This window comes from Amblyraja radiata, chromosome 2 (assembly GCF_010909765.2).
Source record: "Amblyraja radiata isolate CabotCenter1 chromosome 2, sAmbRad1.1.pri, whole genome shotgun sequence".
Taxonomy (NCBI): domain Eukaryota; kingdom Metazoa; phylum Chordata; class Chondrichthyes; order Rajiformes; family Rajidae; genus Amblyraja; species Amblyraja radiata.
This window is the reverse complement of record NC_045957.1, coordinates 144,100,984-144,123,921: the sequence shown is the minus strand read 5'-3', so window position 1 is coordinate 144,123,921 and position 22,938 is coordinate 144,100,984. Positions and strand designations below refer to the sequence as shown.

Below are 22,938 nucleotides of genomic sequence, written 5' to 3'. Positions count from 1 at the left end.
TAAATGTGCGCAAAAACGATCCCCCATAGCGCTACAATTTTTCGCCACTTTACCATTCTGCTGCAAGTCAAATAAGTTTTGTTTCGATCGGTGAAATAGCACAAAAGTTATGAAGGTTTTGAAGGTTCCCCCACAACCACAGCCCCCCACTCCCCTCCCCCACACCCCCCCCTCCCTCACACCTCCCCTCCCCACACCCCCCCCCCCCCCTCAGCCACACCCCCCCTCACCCCCACCCCCCCTCACCCACACCCCCCCTCCCCCACACACCCCCTCCCCCACACACCCCCTCCCCACACCCCCCCCTCCCCCATACATCCCCCCCTCCCCCATACATCCCCCCCACACACCTCCTCCCCCTTAGTCTAGTAGTTGCTAAAATTGAGATCTACAAAACTGAAATATTATGTTGTTTAGGGCACCAAGTAACAATGGAAGAAAGGCTACTAAACAGAGTTGAGGTGCTTATCAATCTTAAGCAAATAAAGGCAGAGCAGGGTTGAGAGGTTGAATGCCAGCTTGTGCCTGATCCTCGTGTAACAATGGCTTTCTAATATGAATAACCTGATATAACCATTAACTCTTTTTTAGCTGATACTTTTTTTCTATTTTCTTGACAATGCCACAGAACAACCTTGCACCATTATGACATTCTTTCACCACCAACAAAAGTGATTCAAAGATGATGACAAGACCTGGAGATATTTAGATATGTTGGCAATTCTAGGATTGTGTACTTTGGAACCAAGAAAGTGCTGAAAGGATACTTAATCAAGGTGCATAAAATTAGAAAAAGTCTTTGGGGTTATTTCCCTTAGTTGAGAAGTCAACACTAGGGGACATTAAATTATATTAGGGTTCAAAACAATAATTCATCCAAAGAGTAGCGAGTGTCTGGAACTGCCTGAAAGGGTTGTGGAGGTAACCCGCCACAATTTAAAAGACATTTGGAAAGGTACTTGAGAAGCTGTGATGTACAAGGCTACAGACCGGGAGCAGGGAAGTGGTTTAATCTATACTCATCCATTTGTGTTTTATTGCTGTGTATCTGGGATCCTAATGATGCAGTGATTAATGGGTTTGTTAAAAATGATATAATTGAAATAGTGTTAAAGTCAGAAAGTCAGAGGGTTTTAAGGACAGGAAGAACTTTGAGATTGAAGACTGGGGCCATTGAAGCCTATTGAAAATAAGAATATTAAAGGCAGGGTATTGTTGAATCAAAATCAACTGTAGGTCATTGAGAACATTCCTTGCCTCCGGCTGATACTGCAAACTAATGACCTAGAAATCCCCCATAACCAGAGTCAACAAAACAATCAAATCTATCCTGAGCTCCAGGGATGCCTTTGTGCATAATATGTGGAGGGGTTATTTCATAAACAGAAATAATGTTTATTTGTATGGTAATCCAATACGTTTATTTATTTTAAAAACCAAAAGGAGCTTGAATTTCTACAGTTACTCTGATAATTTCAGCATGTTATTTCACAACCAATGTCTGAAGAACGTCTTGACTTAAAACATCACCTATCCATGCTCTACAGAGATGCTGCCTGACCTGCTGAGTTACTCCAGCACTTTGCGTCCTTTTGCATATTTTTGAAGTTTATTTACAGTTGCAAAACAAAAAATGTGGACAACATTTAACAGAAGGTCATGTGATAAGAGCAGAATTAGGCCATTCGGCCCATCAGGTCTCCTCCACCATTCAATCATGGCTGATCTATTTCGCCCGCCTAACCCCATTCTCCTGCCTTCTCCCCATAACCCTTGACACCCGTACTAATCAAGCATCTTATCTACCTCTGCCTTAAACATATCCATTGACTTGGCCTCCGCATCCTTCTGTGGCAAAGAATTCCACAGATTCACCATCCTCTCCCTAATTAAATTCCGTCTCATCTCCTTCCTAAAGGAATGTCCTTTAATTCTGAGGCTAAGACCTCTAGTCCTAGACTCTCCCTCTAGTGGAAACATCCCCTCCACATCCATTAACCAAGACTTTCACTATTTGATACGTTTCAATAAGGTCCCCCCAGAGTACTCCAGTGAGTACAGGCGCAGTGCCATCAAACGCTCATCATTTAGTTCCAACATTTAGGCCCAATAAGCAAAATAAATGACCAGAATGTACCTTGGTGCTTGGCTGGGAGGTTTTGTTTTAATCTAATTGATTATTTAGTTTAGTTTAGATATACAGCTCGGAAACCGGCCCTTCGGTCCATCAAATCCGCAACGAACAGCGATCCCCGCACATTAACGCTATCCTACACACACCATGGACAATTTACACATACACCAAGCCAATTAACCTACCGTATTTCCTGGCAATGAAGACCCACCTGCGTCGAAGATGCACCCCCAATTTAATTTGCTAAATTTTGAAAAAAGGTTGGCGGGACAGGATCAATGGTTTGGTTTAGTCCAGGGGTCTGGAACATCGCCTGTGTGCCCCGGTACTGGCTGCAGTTCCCTGATCCCTCGCGTCCCCGGGACTGGCTTCAGTTCGCTGATTCCTCGCATCCCCGGTAGGAGCTGCAGTTCCCAGATCGCCTGCCCCGGGACTGCCTGTAGCACCCAGGTCGCCTGCCCCGGAACTAGTAGAGAGAGAGAGCCCGGGACGGAGCAGCCAGCCTTCCGCCCAGTAGCTATCCGCCAACCACCACCTCCACCGGTTGCGCCTGTGCCGAAGGACACCGTGGCTGGCTGGCGAGTGGGCTGGCAGAAGGCGCTGAGGTGGCGACCGGTTCTGCTGTCCGGTCCCGATGGCCATTTGCAGCCACCCGAGCTACTTCCCTCCCCGGCCACAATGCGGTGGCTCCGCGTCCGGATCGCCGCGGCAGCGGTGAGTGAGTGAGTTGCTGGCACCTATTATCTATTGTCTATTGTCTAAATACGTGCACTTACTGTGCCATCCACGTCACTGGTGGACACCATGCAACAACCATTACACAAAATGTATTTGTGTATTCCAATGCCATTTTCAGAAACTTGCCATCAATATGCTATCTTTTCTTATATTTTGTTGTTGATACTATGTTAGTCATGAACCCAATAAAGTGCTTGTCAACTTTTTTGAAGGAATGTGATATTTGACCCCATTTGTCACATTTTTGGGTGCAGTATTGTAAAAAGACACATATGCTTTAGATTTTTAATTTCTGCTTTGTTGCTATTGCTTGTACAGTTTTAGAAACATACCATTGACTTTTTCTCAGGGATCTCATTTTCCTTAATTGACAAAGAATGAGAATTATTTTGGTTGCAGAATGAGAATCAATTTGAATGTTTAGTAATATAATGTACTAATTTAAAGAGCCAACCAAAAAGGTTTTCTGGCACCACGTTTAACTATAGACCTTCAATTAAAGAGAATTATTAAGCAGATTCCATAGGAGATCAGGAAAAGGGATAGCAATAATACAGGTGCACAACCTTTTATCCGAAGATCCAAATAACGAAAACCTCCGAATAGCGGCCATTTTTTCGGTCCTTGAAGAAAGGTCCTTGAAAACGTTCACCGAGGGCGGCCCGCAGAGGTGACAGCGGAACCTCCGGTCGGTCAGCGAAGAAAGTGGAACTAAGTCCCCATTCATAAAAGAGAAGGTGAGGGCATATTGCGCGGGAGGGTTAATAATTGACAATATGCTGCTGCCTGCCCGCTGAGTTAAAAAGTTCCCACGGTAGACTCACGATACACAGTGCAGATTGTCGCTCCCTTCAGTTTCACCCCACCTACGCCCCTCTGCTTCCCCGCCATGTGTGTGACCCCTTCCCTCCCCTCTCCAGCTCCCCGCCCATTGCACCGGCGCGGGGGCTTTGCACTGTCTTCACGTAGGCGATTGCAGCAGGACCGTGCCTGTCACCGGAGACGTCAGGGCCAATTGGACACCGACCCCCAGGCCCACCGCAAGCACGGAGAACCCAGAGACCCACAGCCAACAGCAGCCCAGCCCAGCCCCGCTCCAACTACAGAGGAACCTGGGTTGCAGCTCGGGGCGTCGTAGGGGGCCATCGGGGAGCAGGTTCCTGTTGGTCCTGACGTCTCCGGCCACCTGCCATCCTCCGGGAACTGTACCGCCCTTGCAGGAGAGTGGGGTTGTTTGCAGTTGCAGAGGGAGGGGGCAATTCACATAAACATCCATCACAGTGAGTCTCCTCCTCACTGTGATGGAAGGCAAAGACTTGTCTCTCCCCTGCTCTCCATTCCTCTCCCGAAGTCGAGGTCAAAGCCCCCGGCGGGCGCTAGCAAGTCCGCGGCCACGCAAAGCCACGGCGGGCGATGTAGGGCCCTGCCCCGGGTCTTGATGTTGGAGCCCCCGGCGGGCTCTAGCAAGTCCGCGGCAATTTACAGCCGCGCCGGGCGTTGTAAGGCCCCCCTCCAGGTCATTCTCAACCCCGTAATTCGGGCGGGAGAAGTCGCCGCTGCCGGTGCCCCGCAAAGCAGTCTCCCACCGTGGACCCGCGAGCTCCTGGTGTCACCATCCACCGGAGTCGGGTCGCAGCAGCTCGCCCCCGCAGCTCTCCACGCTCCGAAGCTGGCTAGCTCCACGGAGGTAGGTCCGTAGGTCCACAGGCTCCACAGCTCCCACCGCCGCCCACCGACCCCCAGGCCCACTGCAAGCACGGAGATCCCAGAGACCCACAGCCAGCAGCAACTCCAGCCCAGCCCCGCTCCAACTCCAGAGGAACACGTAGGGGCAGAAGCTGATGGTGTGCAAGGTACGTCTTGTTCTTGGGGTGGCGGATGAGGGGGCGCAGCTCGGGTTGTGGGCGAACTGCCACTTGTCGCCGTAGCGGCCCATCGGGGTGCGGATTCCTCTGGAGTTGGAGGGGGAGGGGGGTATTGTGCTGTTTGATCGCCCCCTGCTATCCCAGGGACAGGGAGACACAGCGGCTTTTTAGACTGGTGGGCAATCACTTCCAAAGTTCTGCCCACACAGTCAGTACACCTCTCCTACACTGCATTTCATACAAACATTTATTCTGCAAGAAAAAACGACATTGAAGACTCAAACTCGCGATCGAGTAACTGCCAGGATCAAGGCGCAAACTCGCGACCTTGCGGATATGAGCCGAGCACTCTACCACTGAGCCAGCCATTAAAATCTACGCTAAAAAAATTCCATTCCGAAGACCGACAAATTCTGAATTACGAAAAGTGTCTGGTCCCAAGGCTTTCGGATAAAAGGTTGTGCACCTGTAGAATGTTTTACTTCCTTCAGTATTCCAATTTATCAATTAGTTAATTACTTTTTAAATTGTAGTCACATGGACTGACAATAATGGCACCAGCTTTGAATGTGTTTGGATTCATTTATGTAGCCATTTTCATGTTCCTCTGATTGTGTCTAGATACTTCTGAATCAACAGTGAATTGTTGAATATTAAGGGCCTGTCCCACTGTACGAGGTGATTCAAGAGCTCCCCCGAGTTAAAAATAAAATCAAACTTGTGGTAAGCACGTAGAATGTATGTAGCGGGTACGTCGGAGCTCGGGACGTCTCTTAGCAGCTCGTAACGCTAACGGCAGGTACTCGGGAAACGCGGTAAGCTCGTGAAGACTCGTGAAGATTTTTCAACATGTTTAAAAATGTCCACGAGAACCCCTAGTACCTACGAGCGGCTATTCCCGTAATTCTCTGAGTTCGAATCAGGGGAAACTCGGGAGAACTCTTGAATTAGCTCGTACATTGGGACAGGCCCTTGAGTAACAGTTTTAAAGTGGAGAAGCATAGCATCAAATTTGGAACCATCATCTCCAAGGACCTTCAATGGGGGGTCACCATCGACTCCACAATCAAAAAAGCCACACAGAGGATGTACCTCCTGCGGCAGCTGAGGAAACACAATCTGCCACAGGCAATGATGTTTCAATTCCATACGGCCATCGTAGAGTCTATCCTCACTTTCTCCATCATGGTCTGGTTTGGCTCAGCCACCAAGCACGACATCCGGAGGCTGCAGGGAATCGTTCGATCAGCCGAGAAGGTTATTGGCTGCAACCTTCCCCCCATTGACGAACTGTACACTGCAAGGGCCAGGAAGCGAGCGGGTAAGATCATCTCTGACCCCTCTCACCCTGGCCACAAACTCTTTGAATCACTTCCCTCTGGAAGGCGACTCCGGGCCGTCAAAGCCGCCACAGCCAGACATAAAAACAGCTTTTTTTCCACGAGCAGTAGCTCTTATCAATACCCAAAAGTCTGTAGCCTCCTTTTGCTCTGGTATTTTATTTTATTCACATGTTTAAACTATAATGTTTTATTCTTAATGGTTTACTGTATGTCGTGTTGTTACTTGCGAACGTAGCACCAAGGCAAATTCCTTGTATGTGTATATACTTGGCCAATAAACTTATTCATTCAAAAAAAGATACAATGAGATAAATGTCTAAAAAGAAATGCTGTGTGAGTGATAAATATATAAGGACAGCTTTCAGGATGGTTAAATAATGTTTTGATGCTCTTCCTTTCTTCCACTCCTCTCTCATTGCTTGCCCCTTGCTACCCCCTCTAACCAATGCCTCCCCTACCCTCTCTCTTTACCCACATAGTGGGATGGTAACATTCAACCACACATACCCTATCAAGTAAAAAATGGGATACGAGTGCATCACAGTAAAGGTTACTGACGATGTTCTGTTCAACATAATAGTACTTCAAACACTGATGGTTCTATGTGTTATTTAAATAGGAGATGGAGTTCCGAAGGAAAGCAGTCCTTTTATCAACAGCACCGACATTGACAAAGGAATCCTGTATGAAGGGAAAAACTTGGCACTTTTTGAGGTAACATTTCATTTGTTGCATGGATCTTTAATGTACAAGAATTGAATTTGTAAATTTTAGGTAATAGAACATTTTAAGATGCTTTACTGCAGCATGAACAGATAGATTTGTGAAAACAGTCCATTTCAGGACAAACTAGGACCGAAAGATGTTGGTTTAAGCAGCACAAATAGGAGGAAAGCTAACGGGGATTTTAGAGTTGGTGGCAGAGGCAGCTGGAGGTGCTAATGAAAGTCATTAAATACTGGAGTAACTCAGCAGGGTCAGGCAGCATCTCTGGAGAACATGGATAGGTGACATTTTGAGTTGGACCATTCTTCAGGGGTACCAATGGTCCATAAGAGGCCATATTTGGAGGACTGCAGTGAAATTGAAAGGTTATAAAATTATGGAGTTGACCAATTTGAAAGTGAGGCTAAGGACTTTAAAAGGCCTGAAATTATTTAACTAGAAGTCTGTGCAGTACAGAGAGTCATTGGTGGGTGTATGTGGAGGGTGGGGGTGGGTGTGCGTGGAGGGGTGGGGGTGGGTATGTGAGGGAAGGGGGGGGGGGGGGGTTATATGAGACCGCTAAACCAGAAAATAACAAGATCAGAGTTTTAGTTATGTATAGATAGATGGATACCAGCTAGCTAGCTAGCTATTATTCATTCACAGATTGCAAGGCTAGTGTTTGTTGTGTTAATATGAGGCCATGAGGTTTTAGCCTTGATCTTTAGAAAACTAGCACGAGGTTTTATCAGCCATTCAAAAAACAGTTAAAAGTCAATCGCATCGATGTAATATTGCTTCATGTGTCGTCTTCTCATATATTGTTTATTTAGGACAAATATAACATGAATATTTTCCTGATTTTACTCAACAGGAGGAAATGGATAGGAATCCAATGGTCTCCTCCCTGCTTAACAGATTGGCGAACTATACCAATCTCACTCAGGGAGTCAGGGAACACGAGGAGGCAGAAAACAACGAGGAGCCGAAAAAGAAGGAAATTAAGGTAAATATGCATTGTACAAGTGACGGATGCCACCTATTGATAACTTTGGTTTTGAGAACTGCTGCTGTGTGGCATATGGCCCAGAAATGTCTCAATCTGAGTGCATGGAAGAACATTCTCTGTGAGGTGAAAATAATCCAGGTTAACATTGTGCTTATTCAGGAACAAAGAAAATGTTTATATTTTAAAACATTGAAGCAGTGGTTGGGAAGCTGAATTTGAAAACTAAAAATGGGAGTGCCTCATAAGGTTGCAATTTCCTGTCAAAGGTTTGGAATGCATCATATTTTGAAATTTTGAAAGAGAATGGGTGTCAGCTGAACCTTTGATCTGTGAGTACTGTGAACAGTAAATTGAGAATATGGGCTAGAATTGCATTGATTTTGAGCATTCCACAATAAAAGGTTTATTGGTGGTTCAATACCAGTGGAAACTCTTCCTGTTTCTCGCATTCGCATGCCAAGTGGAAAGGTAGAAAGAGAGAAGGTGATACATAGATATGAGAGAGAGGCAGTGGGGGAGTGGCACACAGAGGTGGGGGTAGAAAGAGGGGAAGGCATGTGGGAAAGATCTCTGCGAGAAAGAGGTACTGAAATGGGGGAAGTAGAAGGAGGTAGAGATGGAAAGGAGGAGGCAGAGAAAGAGCTACATGGCAAGTGGGTGGCAGAATGAATAGGAGAGGTCTTAAAGGGAGAGACATAATGAATGGGAGAGGAAACAATGTGCTGGAGGAATTCATGAGCAGCACAAGTTGGGGTGGGTGGGGGAGGGGATTGTTAATGCACAACCCAAAACGTCATATTCCTCTCCGCCTCGTTTTAATAGTTGCTGCTCAGCCCATTGAATGAACTCTGGACTTGATCCATCCGAGAGAACGTGAAGAAATGGGAGCGGTTGCAAAGAAATGGATGAGATTTGATCAAAGGGTTTATTAACAATGGTAGAGGGGAGGCTGTAGTTCATAAAGAAAGAAGACACGAGAGGCAGATCTGATCAGTTTATTGTCACTACCCTTAGGGTTCAATGAAATTCCTCGTTCATGTGCTTACATGGATTTTCCTAAGGCAGTTAATTAAGCCCACCGTGGTAAGCTGATCTAGAAGATCAAGATGTACAAGATTCATTGTGACTTGGTCGCAGGGATACAGCACTAGCTTACTCATAGTAGACAGGCTTGTGGTGGAAATGCATTATTTTGGAAGGAGATCTGTGACCAGTGGATATGATTTGGATGTAAATGTAGATGAACAAACAAGCAACTGCAGATGCTGGTTTACAAAAAAAGACACACTGCTGGAGTAATTCAGTGGATCAGGCTACAAAAAAAAAGACACAAGTGCTCCTACCACAATCAGTCTGAAGAAGGGTCCTGATCTAACATGTCATCTATCAATGTTTTCCAGAGATGCTGCCTGAGCTGCTGAGTTATTCCAGCCTTAAAATGTAGATGAGTTGGTTAGTAAGTTTGCAGACAAGATTGCTGAGGTCGCGGAAGTAAGGAAGGCTGTCAAAGTATACAATGAGATATAGATGCACTGTAGAAATGGCTAGAAAGACGGTGAGAGTTTTATCTGAGCAAGTATGAAATGTTGCGCTTTGGGAGCTCATATAACGGGAGAGTATATAGTTAATGGCAAGGTACTTAACTGAATTGATGTGCAGAGGAATTTTGGGGTCAGGTTCATAGCTCCTCAAATGGCAACACAAGTAGATAGAGTGGTAAAGATGGTGTGTGGTATTCTCGTCTTCATTGGTTGGGCATTGGGTGCAAGAGTAAGGAAGTCATGTAGTTCTGTAAGACTTTGGTTAGGCTGCAATTCTGGGCGCCCCATTACAGAAAGGACGTGAAATGTTTGGAGAGGGTGCAAAAGAACTTTACCTGAATGCAGATGGACACAAAAAGCTGGAGTAACTCATCGGGACAGGCAGCATCTCTGGAGAGAAGGAATAAGTAAGTAAGTAAGTTTATTGGCCAAGTATTCACATACAAGGAATTTGCCTTGGTGCTCCGCCCACAAGTAACAACATGACATACAGTGACAGTTACGAATGACTCAGAAAGCACTAAACATTAATAATAATAAAACATTAATGATAAAACATCATTGATCAAGCATGTGAACCAACAAAATACCAGATCAAAGGGAGGCTACAGATTTTTGGCTGTTGTAACTACTAAAGCTAAAGCAACTACTCGTGGATAAAAACTGTTTTTATGTCTGTCTGTGGCAGCTTTGACAGTCCGGAGTCGCCTTCCAGAGGGAAGTGATTCAAAGAGTTTGTGGCCAGGGTGAGAGCGGTCAGAAATGACCTTGCTGGTTTAAACCGAAGATAGATACAAAGCTGGAGTAACTCAGCGGGACAGTCAGCATCTCTGGAGAGAAGAAATGGGTGACATTTCGGGTCGAGACCCTTCTTCAGATATCAGGTTGAGCTATGTTCAACATTCTGTAGATTCAGGTGGTTGAAAACAGGGTAGTTGCCATACCAGGCTGCAATGCATCCCACCAGAATACTTTCTGTAGCGCATCCTTAGAAGTTCGAGAGAATCCTTGTGGTCATGCTGAACATTCTCAGACACTGAAGAAAACTAAATATGCTGATGTGCTTACTTTTGATCACCTGACTGGAAAGTTTAATCATTGGACCAAATGCAATGGAATCGAAGGAACTTGGAGAATGGAATTGAGTCCTCACAGGAGGCACGATGGAGGTGAGGTGTCGAGGTGTCTGTGAGAGTTTGTAGGAGAGACACTTAGTGAGACAGTGCAGGATTGAACATTTTGTGGAGGAGAGGGGGAGAGATAAAGGAAGAGGATAAAGATCCAATGGGAGAGATGTGAGGAAGAGAGAATGAGACACGGTGACGGGTGAATACCGAGCCTGTTTGAGTAGATGATGAACCAACCCAGTTGTGAACAGAGACAGAGGACGCGATGAACAGTTTCAAGACTAATTTTGGCTAAGGAATAATTTGCTTTTGTTAGGAATAACATCAAATTATATAATTAGGCGCTTACTGAGTAGTACACATCGAATATCTAAAGGGCCTGTCCCACTTTCACGACCTTTTTTACTCGTGGACATTTTTCATCAGGCTAGAAAAACGCCCCGACCTACTTGATGCCACGAGTACCTACGACTAGTATCATGACCTACCTACGACCTCGCGACGACCATGCTGCGAGTATGAGGCACGGGCAAACTCGGCAGAGGTCGTGATTTAGGTCGTGAAAGTGGGACAGGCCCTTAAGATTTAAGTTCAGGACTAGACAGGGTCTTTATATTTGGGAAATCTAACCAAAATCAAAATCACCTGGGTAAGCACAAACTTGCCTGTTTCACAAAATGACAATGTTAGAGACAGTTCAAACAGTGAACAACATCTGCTGTATTTGTTGGTGGAACCGTCAAATCTAGCCTTGTGGGTTGGCATTTATCCGCCAGTTGATTCACTCAATGGACTGCATTAGCTATGGCAACTGATCCTGAAAACTCCCTGCATTCCGGCAAAAGGCACAGATGATTTAAAGACCAACATTGTCCACAAGAAGGAGTAGTTGTTCTATTCATATCATTTAGCTTTCCAAATTTGCTTGGCTTCCCTGAACTACATAATATCTAACTAAAAATGTCTTTAGGCGTTTTGTTGTTATCTTCTGCATATTACTTTAACAAGATCACTATCATCAGTGAATGAATGGGAAAAAAAACTGCTGGAGGAACTTAGCCAATCGGGCAGCATCTGAAGAAGGGAATGGTTAGATGATGTTTTGGGGCAAAAGCCATTTTCGGACTTCCTGCATTTGCAGTCTGTTGAATAAATAAGTAATTTTACTAGTGTGCTCATGGTGAAGAGTTGTGGTACAATAAGCCAGCTAGTTAGCCACATGTGTACATGACTTAATGATCAGTCATCTAGAACGAACAAATTCATGATTACTCATTTCCTGTTGATATCTTCATCAGTGATGAATCAGTGACAATGATGGTGTTAAATGTTCTTGAAAACCATGGATTTCTCCTTCCTGATGCAGAATTATAATGACCCAAGAAGGAAAAGATTTATTTGACAGTTGCAAAGACATTTTCTCAATTGTTGGTGGTGCTGTGTGTCTTTTGGCTGGAAGGGTAATAGATTGAAGCACCGTTTCCTGCATTACGATGCTCAAGGGTGGTGGACGTATGGAACAAACTGCCAGAGGAGGTCGTTGAGGCTGGGACTACCCCAACATTTAAGAAACAGTTAGACATGTACATATGTATAGGACAGGTTTGGAGGGATATAGACCAAATGCAGACAGGTGGGATTGATGTAGCTGGGACATGTTGACCGGTGAGGGCAAGTTGGGTCAAATGGCCTATTTCCACACTGTATCACTCTATGACTAAGACTATGACTCTATGAAGTGGATAGAAGATTTCAAGATGTGCTATTCATCATTTCACCTGTTTGGACTCTTATTACCCGCCATCAAACAGTATTATATATTAGAGATAGAGATATAATTTATTGCCACACAACCAGGGTCGGTGGAAATTTGGGTTGTCAGCAGCAGTACAATAATAAAGAACACACAATAAAACTGTAACACAAACATCCACCACAGCATTCATCACTGTGGTGGAAGGCACAAAAATTTGGCCAGTCCTCCTCCATTTCCCCCCCGTGTACAGGACCAGAGTCCAGAGTCAGTCCAGGATCGGCTCTTCCTCACCGGAGACCGCGGCTTTAGATTGTTGTAGGCCGCAGGCCGGCGGTCGAGATTTAAAGTCTCCACTGCAGCCAGAAGCACCGTAGACTGCAGGGCCGGCGGTCGAAGCTCCCCTCCAGGGGTGATGGTAAGTCCATGCCGGACCCGCGGTAGAAGTTGGCCGCGGGCCGGCAGTGATGGCTTCTTCTTCCCCCGGGTCCCCCACGAGGGATCCCGGGCTGTAGACGCCGCACCAGCTGGAGCTCTGCAGACCGCGGCTTCAGGGAGGAGGCGACCGAAGCGGTTTCCCCCTTACCCCTCCACACCACCCCCCACACAAAACACACGAAGGAACATTAAATACATACTTTAAAACATACTAAAAAATAAAAAAAAGTTGAAAAAACTGACGCGCTGCTGACATGGCTGCACACAGAGGAGCGCCCCCTACAGATTTGAAGAAGTTCTCCTCCTCTCTCCGGAGACAGTTTCACAACCTCCTCTCTAACTGCACACCCTCTGTGATCCCCCCTGCCCTCCAACTGTACGACCATACCCTTACCCAGACTCGATACCACAGCCACATCTGCTTCCTCGGGGTCTGCCTGCGCCTCCATCTACCTCCCGGTGGCTCAGCACTTCAACTCCCCCTCCCATTCCCAATCCGACCTCTCTGTCCTGGGTCTCCTCCATTGCCAGAGTGAGCAACAGCGGAAATTGGAGGAACAGCACCTCATATTTTCCGTCTGGGGACCTTGCATCCGGATGGCATTAACATTGAATTCTCCCAATTTTGCTAGTCCTTGCTGCCTCCTCCCCTTCCTCAACCCTCTAGCTGTCTCCTCCCACCCTCCCATCCGCCCGCCCTCGGGCTCCTCCTCCTCCCCTTTTCCTTCCTTCTCCCCCCCCACCCCCAATCAGTCTGAAGAAGGGTTTCGGCCCGAAACATCGCCTATTTCCTTCGCTCCATAGATGCTGCTGCACCCGCTGAGTTTCTCCAGCAATTTTGTGTACCTTAGTATTATATATTAGTTTAGTTTATTGTCACATGTACCGAGATAGGGTGAAAAGCATTTGTTGTGTGCTAACTAGTCAGCAGAAACACTATATATGATTACAGTCGAGCCATCCATGATAATGGGAATAGTGTTTAGTGCAAGATAAAGTCCAATTAAAGAAGGTCTCCAATAAAGTAGATGGTAGGTTAGGATCACTCTCCAGTTGGTGATAGATGGTTCAACTACGTGATAACAGCTGGGAAGAAACTGTTGCTGAATCTGGAAGTGTGCGTTTTCACACTTCTGTGCTTCGTGCCTGATGGGAGAGAGGAGAAAATGGAATACCTGGAATGAGATTTGTCCTTGATTATGATGGTGGCCTTGCCGAGGCACAGTATCGCTCTCACCAGAGGAGACGTGAAGTGTAGATGGAGTTATGATGGTCTGGGTTATGTCCACAATTTTCTGCAATTTTTCGTGGTCTTGGATGGAGTTGTTCCCAAATAATGCTGTGATGCATCCTGACAAGAATGCTTTTTACGGCACACAAAATCATAACAGATGGTAGTAGAATTGGGCCATTCGGCCCATCAAGTCTCCTGCGCTGTTCAATCATGGCTGATCTATTTCTCCCTCCTAACACAATTCTCCTGCCTTCTCCCGATAACCTCTGATACCCATAGAATCTGGCATAAAACCAGTAGAAATTAGTGGGCAAAATTAGCGCACATGGTATTGTGAGTGGGGTGCTGACATGGATAGAAAATTGGTTAGCAGACAGGAAGCAAAGAGTAGGGATTAATGGGTCCCTTTCAGAATGACAGGCAGTGACTATTGGGGTACTGCAAGGCTCGGTGCTGGGACTGCAGCTATTTACAATATACATCAATGATTTAGATGAAGGGATTCAAAGTAACATTAGCAAATTTACAGATAACACAAAGCTGGGTGACAGTGTGAACTGTGAGGAGGATGCAGGGTGACTTGGACAGGTTGTGGGCAGATGCATGGCAGAGGCAGTTTAATGTGGCAGTTTAATGTGGATAAATGTGAGGTTGTTCATCATTGTTCAACTTCTGTCAAGGAGAAGCTATACTTCACCCTCGTTAGACCTCATTTGGACTACGCAGTTGCAGCATGGGACCCATACACAAATAAAAACATTTCTTCCATCGAACGTGTCCAAAGACAGGCAGCTCGATTTGTTACTAACACCTATGAGAGAGAAGCGAGTGTCACCAAACTTCTGAATTCTCTGGGGTGGAACCCTCTCCAAGACAGACGTGAAGCTCACCGTTTGACCTGTTTTTACAAAATGTTAAATGGTCAGATCGACATAGACTACAAGACCTACACCAAACCCAAACCAATTAGGAGCAGACGAGGGCATTCGATCCAATTTGTGATCCCAGCTACAAAGACGGATGTATACAGCAATTCATTATTCCCCCCACACAATTAAAGCATGGAATAATCTCCACCCAACTATAGTTACCCAACTAGATGCAACTAAATTTAAAGTAGCTCTTTCTTCCCAATAACCCTTTCTGGCTTAAGCCCTCCCTTCACCACCTCCAGTTTAAATTCCATTTGGAATGTTTTGGAGGACCAAGAAACCAAGAATCAAGGTTATCCACTTTGACAGCAAAAACAGGAAGGCAGATTATTATCTAAATGGTGTCAAGTTGGAAAAGGGGAAGTACAACGGGATCTGGGGGTCATTGTTCATCAGTCAATGAAAGTAAGCATGCAGGTACAGCAGGCAGTGAAGAAAGCGAATGGCATGTTGGCCTTCATAACAGAAGGAGTGGAGTATAAGAGCAAAGTGGTCCTTCTCAGTTGTATAGGGCCCTATTGAGACCACAGCTTGAGTATTGTGTGCAGTTTTGGTCCCCTAATTTGAGGAAGGACATTCTTGCTATTGAGGTAGTGCAGTGCAAGGTTAATTCCCGGGATGGCGGGACTGTCAAATGCTGAGAGAATGGAGCAGCTGGGCTTGTCTACTCTGGAATTTAGAAGGATGAGAGGAAATCTTATTAAAACATATAAGATTATTAAGGTTTTGGACACGCAAGAGGCAGGAAACATATTCCCGATGTTGGGGGAGTCCAGAACCAGGGGCAACAGTTTAAGAATAAGGGGTAAGCCATTTAGAACGGAGACGAGGAAACACTTTTCCACACAGAGAGTTGTGAGTCTGTGGAATTCTCTGCCTCAGAGGGCGGTGGAGGCCGGCTCTCTGGATACTTTCAAGAGAACTTGATACTTTTTGAGCTTGATAGGGCTCTTAAAGATAGCGGAGTCAGGGAATATGGGGAGAAGGCAGGAACAGGATACTGATTGTGGATGATCAACCGTGATCACATTGAATGGCAGTGTTGGCTCGAAGGACCGAATGTCCTACCCCTGCACCTATTGTCTCTTGTCTAATCTCTAGAAGTTTGTGAGACTTGTTTGGGATATGCCGAACTTCCTAAGCCTTCAAAGAAAATAGAGGCATTGTTATGCTTTCTAGGCCATTGCTTTGATATGGGTACTCCAGGACAAGTGGCTGGTGATATTTAGTCCTCGGACCTTGAAGCTTTCAACCATCTCTACTTTGGCAGCGTTAATGCTTTGCTTCCTGAAGTTCACTTTGCTTCCTGCTACCACTATCTCATCTGTCTTGTTGATATTGAGGGAAAAGTTGTATTGAGACCAAGTCACGAGATTCTCAATCTCCTTCGTCTCATCATTATGTGATATCCAGACCACAACGGTGGTGTCATCAGTGATCTTGTACATTGAATTGGATTTTTGCCTGGTTGCATGGTCGTGGGTGTATAGGGTTTAGAGAAGAAGCCTAAGAATGCATCCTTGTGTAGCACCAGTGTTGAGGATTATTGCAGAGGATGATTTGTCCCCTATGCTCACTGATTATGGTCTGTTAGTCAGGAAGGCAAGAATCCAGTTACAGACAAGCGTGCTGCCTTTAAGTTCCACAAGTTTGCTGATGAATGGGATGGGATAATGGTGTTTAAAGCTGAGCTATAATCTATGAATAGGAGTCTGACATAGGTGTCTCTTATCCAGGGATGAGTGTAAGAGTCTGAAGAAGGGTTTCGGCCCGAAACGTTGCTTATTTCCTTCGCTCCATAGATGCTGCTGTACCCTCTGAGTTTCTCCAGCATTTTTGGCTACCTTCAGCCGTGGACCTGTTGTGGCGATAGGTGAACTGCAGTGGGTCAAGGCAGCTTGGTAGACTGGATTTAATGTGTTCTGTAACTAGCCTCTCAAAGCACTTCATGATGGTTTGATGTCTATGGCACTGGACGGTAGTCGTTAAGGCATGAGATCCTGCTTTTCTACAGCACCAGAATGATAGTGGCCTTCTTAAAGCAGGTGGGTAACTCTGAAAGGAGTAGGGAGAGATTAAAAATGCCCATGAATATTCCCACTGGTTTCTCCGTGCAACTTCTAAGGACATGGCCAGGGACTCTATCTGGGCCAGTTCCTTTCTGTGGGTTCATCCTCAGGAAGACCGATCTAACCTCTGCAATAGTGACCCTGGGAAGAAGCACACTCAAATCTGATGAGGTAGAAGATTGGCCTTCTGCTGAAAACGAGCATAGAAAGCATTGTTCATCAGGCAGGGGCGCACTATCACCAGTCATGTTGTCTGACTTCACTTTGTGGCCAGTTATAGTATTTAGACCTTGCCACATACCGCGTGTGTCTGAATTATTATACTGGGCCAAAATTTGTCTGCAAAGATCATAGCAAGCTTTCTTGTACTGCTTGGGATTGTTTCACTTGTACGTAGCAGATCTGCCCATCACTTGTGAATGTACCTCACAGTTCATCCATGGCTTCCGGTTGGGTAACACTCAGATTGTCTTCGTTAGTACTCACTCCTCAATGCACTTGTTGTAATGGCAGTGGCATACTCATTCAAATTGGCTGCAGAATCCCTGAATATGGAATAGTCCACTGACTCAAAGCAGTCGTGTAGAGTATCATTCGTGTCTGCCGACCAGCATTGAACAACTCTCTGTACTTCTCTCTGTTGGGGAAATCCAGAACAAGGGGTCACAGTTTAAGGATAAGGGGGAAATCTTTTAGGACCAAGATGAGAAAGACATTTTTCACACAGAGAGTGGTGAATCTGTGGAATTCTTTGCCACAGAGGTAGTTGAGGCCAGTTCATTGGCAATATTTAAGAGGGAGTTAGATGTGGCCCTTGTGGCTAAAGGGATGGAGAGAAGGCAGGTACAGGATACTGAGTTGGATGATCAGCCATGGCCTACTCCTGCACCTATTTTCTATGTTTCTATGCTTACCAATCCTCTGTGCAGGAGGCGGGCCGACTAAATTTGGGCGTCGCACGGCGTCGGGTGGTGACGTCATCAAGCAACACCACGCGCTAGGCGTACGCTGTCAAGACGTTGCGTATGCCGTCAAGACGCTGCTTACGACGTCAAGACGCTGCGTACGACAGCAATGCGCCTGCGTGCCAACAGGGCGTTGGCGCGCGAAGATTTCGGCCACTGCATGATTTTCGGAGCCCCGTGCGATGTTGGGACCAGCCCCGCACAACTCCGCGCTTCTAAGTGCGACCGGCGTGGCCATACGGTGCCCGTACGCCTCAAGCGACCACAAGGTCGCGTAATTTGCTAGCCAAGGTCGCGTAAGTGGGACAGGCCCTTGAATGACATCAAAGCCGCAGTGGTGCTTGGTGAGAGAAGGTGGTGAAGGCTTGTTAATCACAGCTGATCTGTCTGGAGAGGATGTTAAATAGAAGGAGATAAATGAGCTCCGAGGAGAGAAAAGCCTCCATTCAACTACTGCTGAAACAAGATCTTAATTAAGTTGTACAGTTGTCCCTTCAGGGGAAAACATTTTCCCATAAAATACACAAACACTTCTTTATGGTTTGTGATTTATTCAGTTTCTAAGAATCTCCAGGGCTGATCTTACTATAAAAGGTCAAGAGACTCTCAATTTCATCTGAAGAGTAGTACTGACTAAATTGTTGATTAGATTAGCTACCACTATATTTTCACACTCCATTTAATAATTTGTGCATTTTTGTTCTAATTTAACTGCATGTGATGAATGATTTCACAAGAAGCAACATTAGGTGATTCGATTTTTACTTTGACTGTCCTGTCCTGTCCTGTCATTTAAGGATAAGGGGGAAATCTTTTAGGACCGAGATGAGGAAAACATTTTTCACACAGAGAGTGGTGAATCTCTGGAATTCTCTGCCACAGAAGGTAGTTGAGGCCAGTTCATTGGCTATATTTAAGAGGGAGTTAGATGTGGCCCTTGTGGCTAAAGGGATCAGGGGGTATGGAGAGAAGGCAGGTACAGGATACTGAGTTGGATGATCAACCATGATCATATTGAATGGCGGTGCAGGCTCGAAGGGCCGAATGGCCTACTCCTGCACCTATTTTCTATGTTTCTATGTTTCATATTGTCCATGTTACACATTTAACGCTGCACATTGCCTAGATATTCAAGTGCTTATTAGTATTATGTATGTAATTTATGCATTTCACCATACATTTTCAGCACAGAACCCCCTTCAGCTTATGTAGCCCCACACTTATTACTCCCATAATTCATTTTCAATGAATTCCAGGTCATGACCGGTTGTGTCTGAAGAAGGGTCTCGATCCTAAACGTCACCCATTCCTTCTCTCCAGAGATGCTGCCTGTTCTGCTGAATTACTCCAGATTTTCGTGTCTATCTTTGGTCTAAACCAGCACCTACAATTCCTTCTTACACATTTGGAATACAAACCTGATATGTTTAAAGATCACCTTTTATAAAAGTGTGTTTTTTTTTGATAAATTGGTGACTGCAAATTAAGCCTAGTGTAGATGGTGGTGGTGGAATAATGAGCAGGACTGGGAGAAAAGTTTCCAAAAAATTAAAAGCCATTGAAATTATGCAATTACTTTGGGAGCTCGCATATACTTGATATACATGACATCCTCTTCTGTTGTAAGACAACATGAATTGTGCGAATAAATTGTTCATTGAATACTTTGTCTAATCATATTAACATTTTACCTTCCATAGAATAAAAGAGGCCACATACGTGTGTCCAAATACTGTATTGTATCCAAAAAGTGGAGGTATAAATTGCCCCATCACCTTGAATGTTTCTCTTCAAATATTTATCCAATTCATTTCTGAAAGTTACAATTAAATTTGTGTCTCCAACCTTTCATCCAGTGCTTAGCAGATCTCAACAATTTTGCAATTAGCATTAAAAAAAAATCTTTGTATTGGTTCCCGTTCCTTTTACCGTGTCTTTAAAAATGCATTACTGCTTGTCATCTAATTATCTTTTCTTATTTATTTACTACGTTAAGCCTTCTCGTATCTTTGAATACTATCATTTATTCCTTGGCATGAAGTCACGCATCCCCATTATCTCTCGTTTTCCCATGAACTCTCTCAACCCTGGTATAATTCTAGTACATCCCTTCTACGTCCTCTCCAGAGCTTCAAAAAACTCTCCTGATGTTTACCAAAGACTGAACACAACATTCCAATTAGTCCTGAACAGTATCTTGGAAAGATTTAGCAAAGCACAGGTGTTTACATATTCTGAGTCTTGGCATTCTTTACAGGTGTCTTGAATTTAAATAGTTGAGGCAGAGCAGAATCTTTTTTTCAGTGAGAGAAATCACATCCAGTTTGTCCTCATTCAAAATTATGCCTCTTGTTCCTTAATGCATATTAAACCTATTGTGTGCTGGACCAATTAAATCTGATGGAAAAAGGTTAACACTGATCGCTGAAATATGAAATAAAAATAAAAAATACTGGAAATATTCAGCAGGTTAGGAGAGAGAATCAGTAAACATTTCTGTTCGGTAATTGGATTGTCAATCGGAAATGTTGATTTTGTTCCTCTTCTCTATAGGTGCTGCATATTTTGCTGGGTATTTTCAGGGTTTCTATATTAGTATTTCTTAGGCCATGCTTGTTTCATAGCCATGTGCCAGATTTGATATTAAACAGAATCTGTTCAGTACAAATAGGAGCTCCTGCTTCCTATGGTAATATTACATGTGAACACACTTTGCCCATAGTGTCATCAGCATTGTGAGTGAGTAAAGCAGATACAGCATTCCTCTCTCAAAGGTCACATGCTGCCATATAGTACAATATTGTTGTGTTTTATTGTGAAATTACATTAATTCTGCTGTTTATCTTCCATTCTGCATGGTCGATGGTGAAAGTCTGATATCTTCAATTTCTGAATAGCCTGATGAATTGCACAACTGCATTGACAATTATGTCTCCCCCTCTGGTATCTTGTTCAGTACCAACATTGCAGTGAGCATGACGTAAAGTCCTGGCTCAATGGAATGAAAAATTATCTGTGTTTAGTTTGTCCACAACAAAACACTTCAGTTCACTGCTGCCAGGAAATTCATTCCGATCCATAAATAGACCAAGTTGTGCAGTAATCAAAATAAACTCTCAAAAATGGATTGTCCTAAATATATGATGGGCTATGTTTTCTCATTTATTTTCTCTGCATCCTAGCAATTGCCATTGCGGTGCGGAAGAAAAGTACTGGATTAATTAGTTGCTTTCACGTCCTCGGGAATTTTTAGTGTTTTTCTATTGATGAAAGACATTTGGATGTCTGCTTATGGGATAAATATTGTCCTGGATCCACTCACGATCTTCCCTATTCTTTAAATAGTGCAGTGGGTTGTTTTATTTTTGTATTCTTCTGAAAGGATAGATGATCTCAGTTATAACACATGCCTCAGAGATAGACTCAGAGATATGTGTCTTACCACAGTACCGGCAGTGAGAAATGTCTACTGCCACTGGAAACATCACATGACTTATTTCTATTTAATGGATATTGTATAACTAAAAGTGACAAAAGAACGTCCACACTGTACTGAAGTATCTCAGTGGGCCAGGCAGCATCTTTGGAGGACATAAATAGGTGATATTGCAAGTCAGGACCATTCTTCAGATTCTCTGAAACATCGTCGGGGGGGAGAAAGCTTGAAAATAGGTTGGGGGAGAGGGGGGGGGGGGGGTAGGACAAATTTGGGCAAGTGATAGGTGAATGCAGGTGACTTTAGATAGACAGGTGGATGGACAAATGCCAGAGGTGAATAAAAGATGAAAGACTGTGAAAAGATGAGAAGAGTTAAATGTGAAGCTAGAGGAAGGGATATAGGTGGAATGGAAAGAGATGGGATGGGGGTTAGAAATGGGCACACACATCTGGGTGGGATACAGGGATGTGGCGGGAGGAAGAGGTGGGAGAGAGTGGTTTGAGTTGTTATCCAAAATTAAAGAATTCAATGTTCATACCATACCATACCAATGTTCATACCGTTCATACTCAAATGTAAACCTCCCAAGCAGAATATGAGGTGTGGTACCTCCAGTTTGATTGTGGTCTCAGTGTGGCACTGGAGGAGGCTCGATACAAAAATGATGGTATGGGAAGGGGAGTTAAAATGGTTAGCCACAGGTGCAATGGCAAATTTCTGACTTTTCCAATGTCTTCTTTTCCAGTTGCCATTACTACACAGGTAAATAGGAGTGATCTTACGCAGACCTAATAGAACAGATCTTCCAGTTGTTATTTCCAGTTGGTTGTTTATTGAAGTAGTTGTCCAAACAAAGAGATGAACGTATCAGGCTTTCATTATTCTGCATGCAAGTTGTGGCTGGCTGCCCTGTCCCTGGTCTGGTGAGAACTGTATGCCCTCCCTCCCTGTGCCTGCCACTTCCTGCCCCCTATGCCCTTATATATAAACCACCCTGTGCATCTAATGACCACCCCCAAGTGTCCAAAATAATACTGCAAGAATACTACAAGGGCAGCACGGTGGCGCAGCGGTAGAGTTGCTGCCTTACTGCAAATGTAGCATCAGAGACCCGGGTTCGATCCCGATGAAGGGTGCTGTCTGTACGGAGTTTGTACGTTCTCCCCGTGACCTGCGTGGGTTTTCTCCGAGATCTTCGGTTTCCTCCCACACTCCAAAGACGTACAGGTATGTAGATTAATTGGCTTGGTAAATGTAAAAATTGTTCCAAGTGGGTGGAGGATAGTGTTAATGTGCGGGGATCGTTGGTCGGCGCGGACCCGGTGGGCCGAAGGGCCTGTTTCCACGCTGCATCTCTAAACTATAAAAATAAAATATCTAGACAAAATAATATAATATGCCAACAGTAGCTAGCCTAAACATTAATGGCTCCTACGACATGGTGAAACCACAAGCTTGAATGGACTTAGTGCAAGTATTTGGAGAAACAGCCTCCTGGTCTACACTTGACCTGGCATATATCGGAAGCACTTAAATGTAGTAGATGAGCTTGGAGGAGGTGCATGTGACCTTCTGTCTCACATGGACAGAAGATTGAGGGGGGATCTTATAGACACTTACAAAATTCTTAAGGGGTTGGACAGGCT

The 22,938-nt window shown here is 44.8% G+C and overlaps 1 protein-coding gene across 4 annotated transcripts in view; it reads left to right on the top strand.

The window, feature by feature from the left end:
- slc12a7 (solute carrier family 12 member 7) overlaps positions 1 to 22,938 on the top strand; it is a 254,830-nt gene that overhangs the window by 126,824 nt on the left and 105,068 nt on the right. For all 4 annotated transcript variants that reach the window (XM_033016701.1, XM_033016690.1, XM_033016696.1 and 1 more), the window contains exons 2-3: positions 6,700 to 6,794; positions 7,660 to 7,791. In XM_033016701.1, coding sequence (XP_032872592.1) covers positions 6,700 to 6,794; positions 7,660 to 7,791 — 227 coding nt within the window. The remainder of the gene's footprint in view (positions 1 to 6,699; positions 6,795 to 7,659; positions 7,792 to 22,938) is intronic.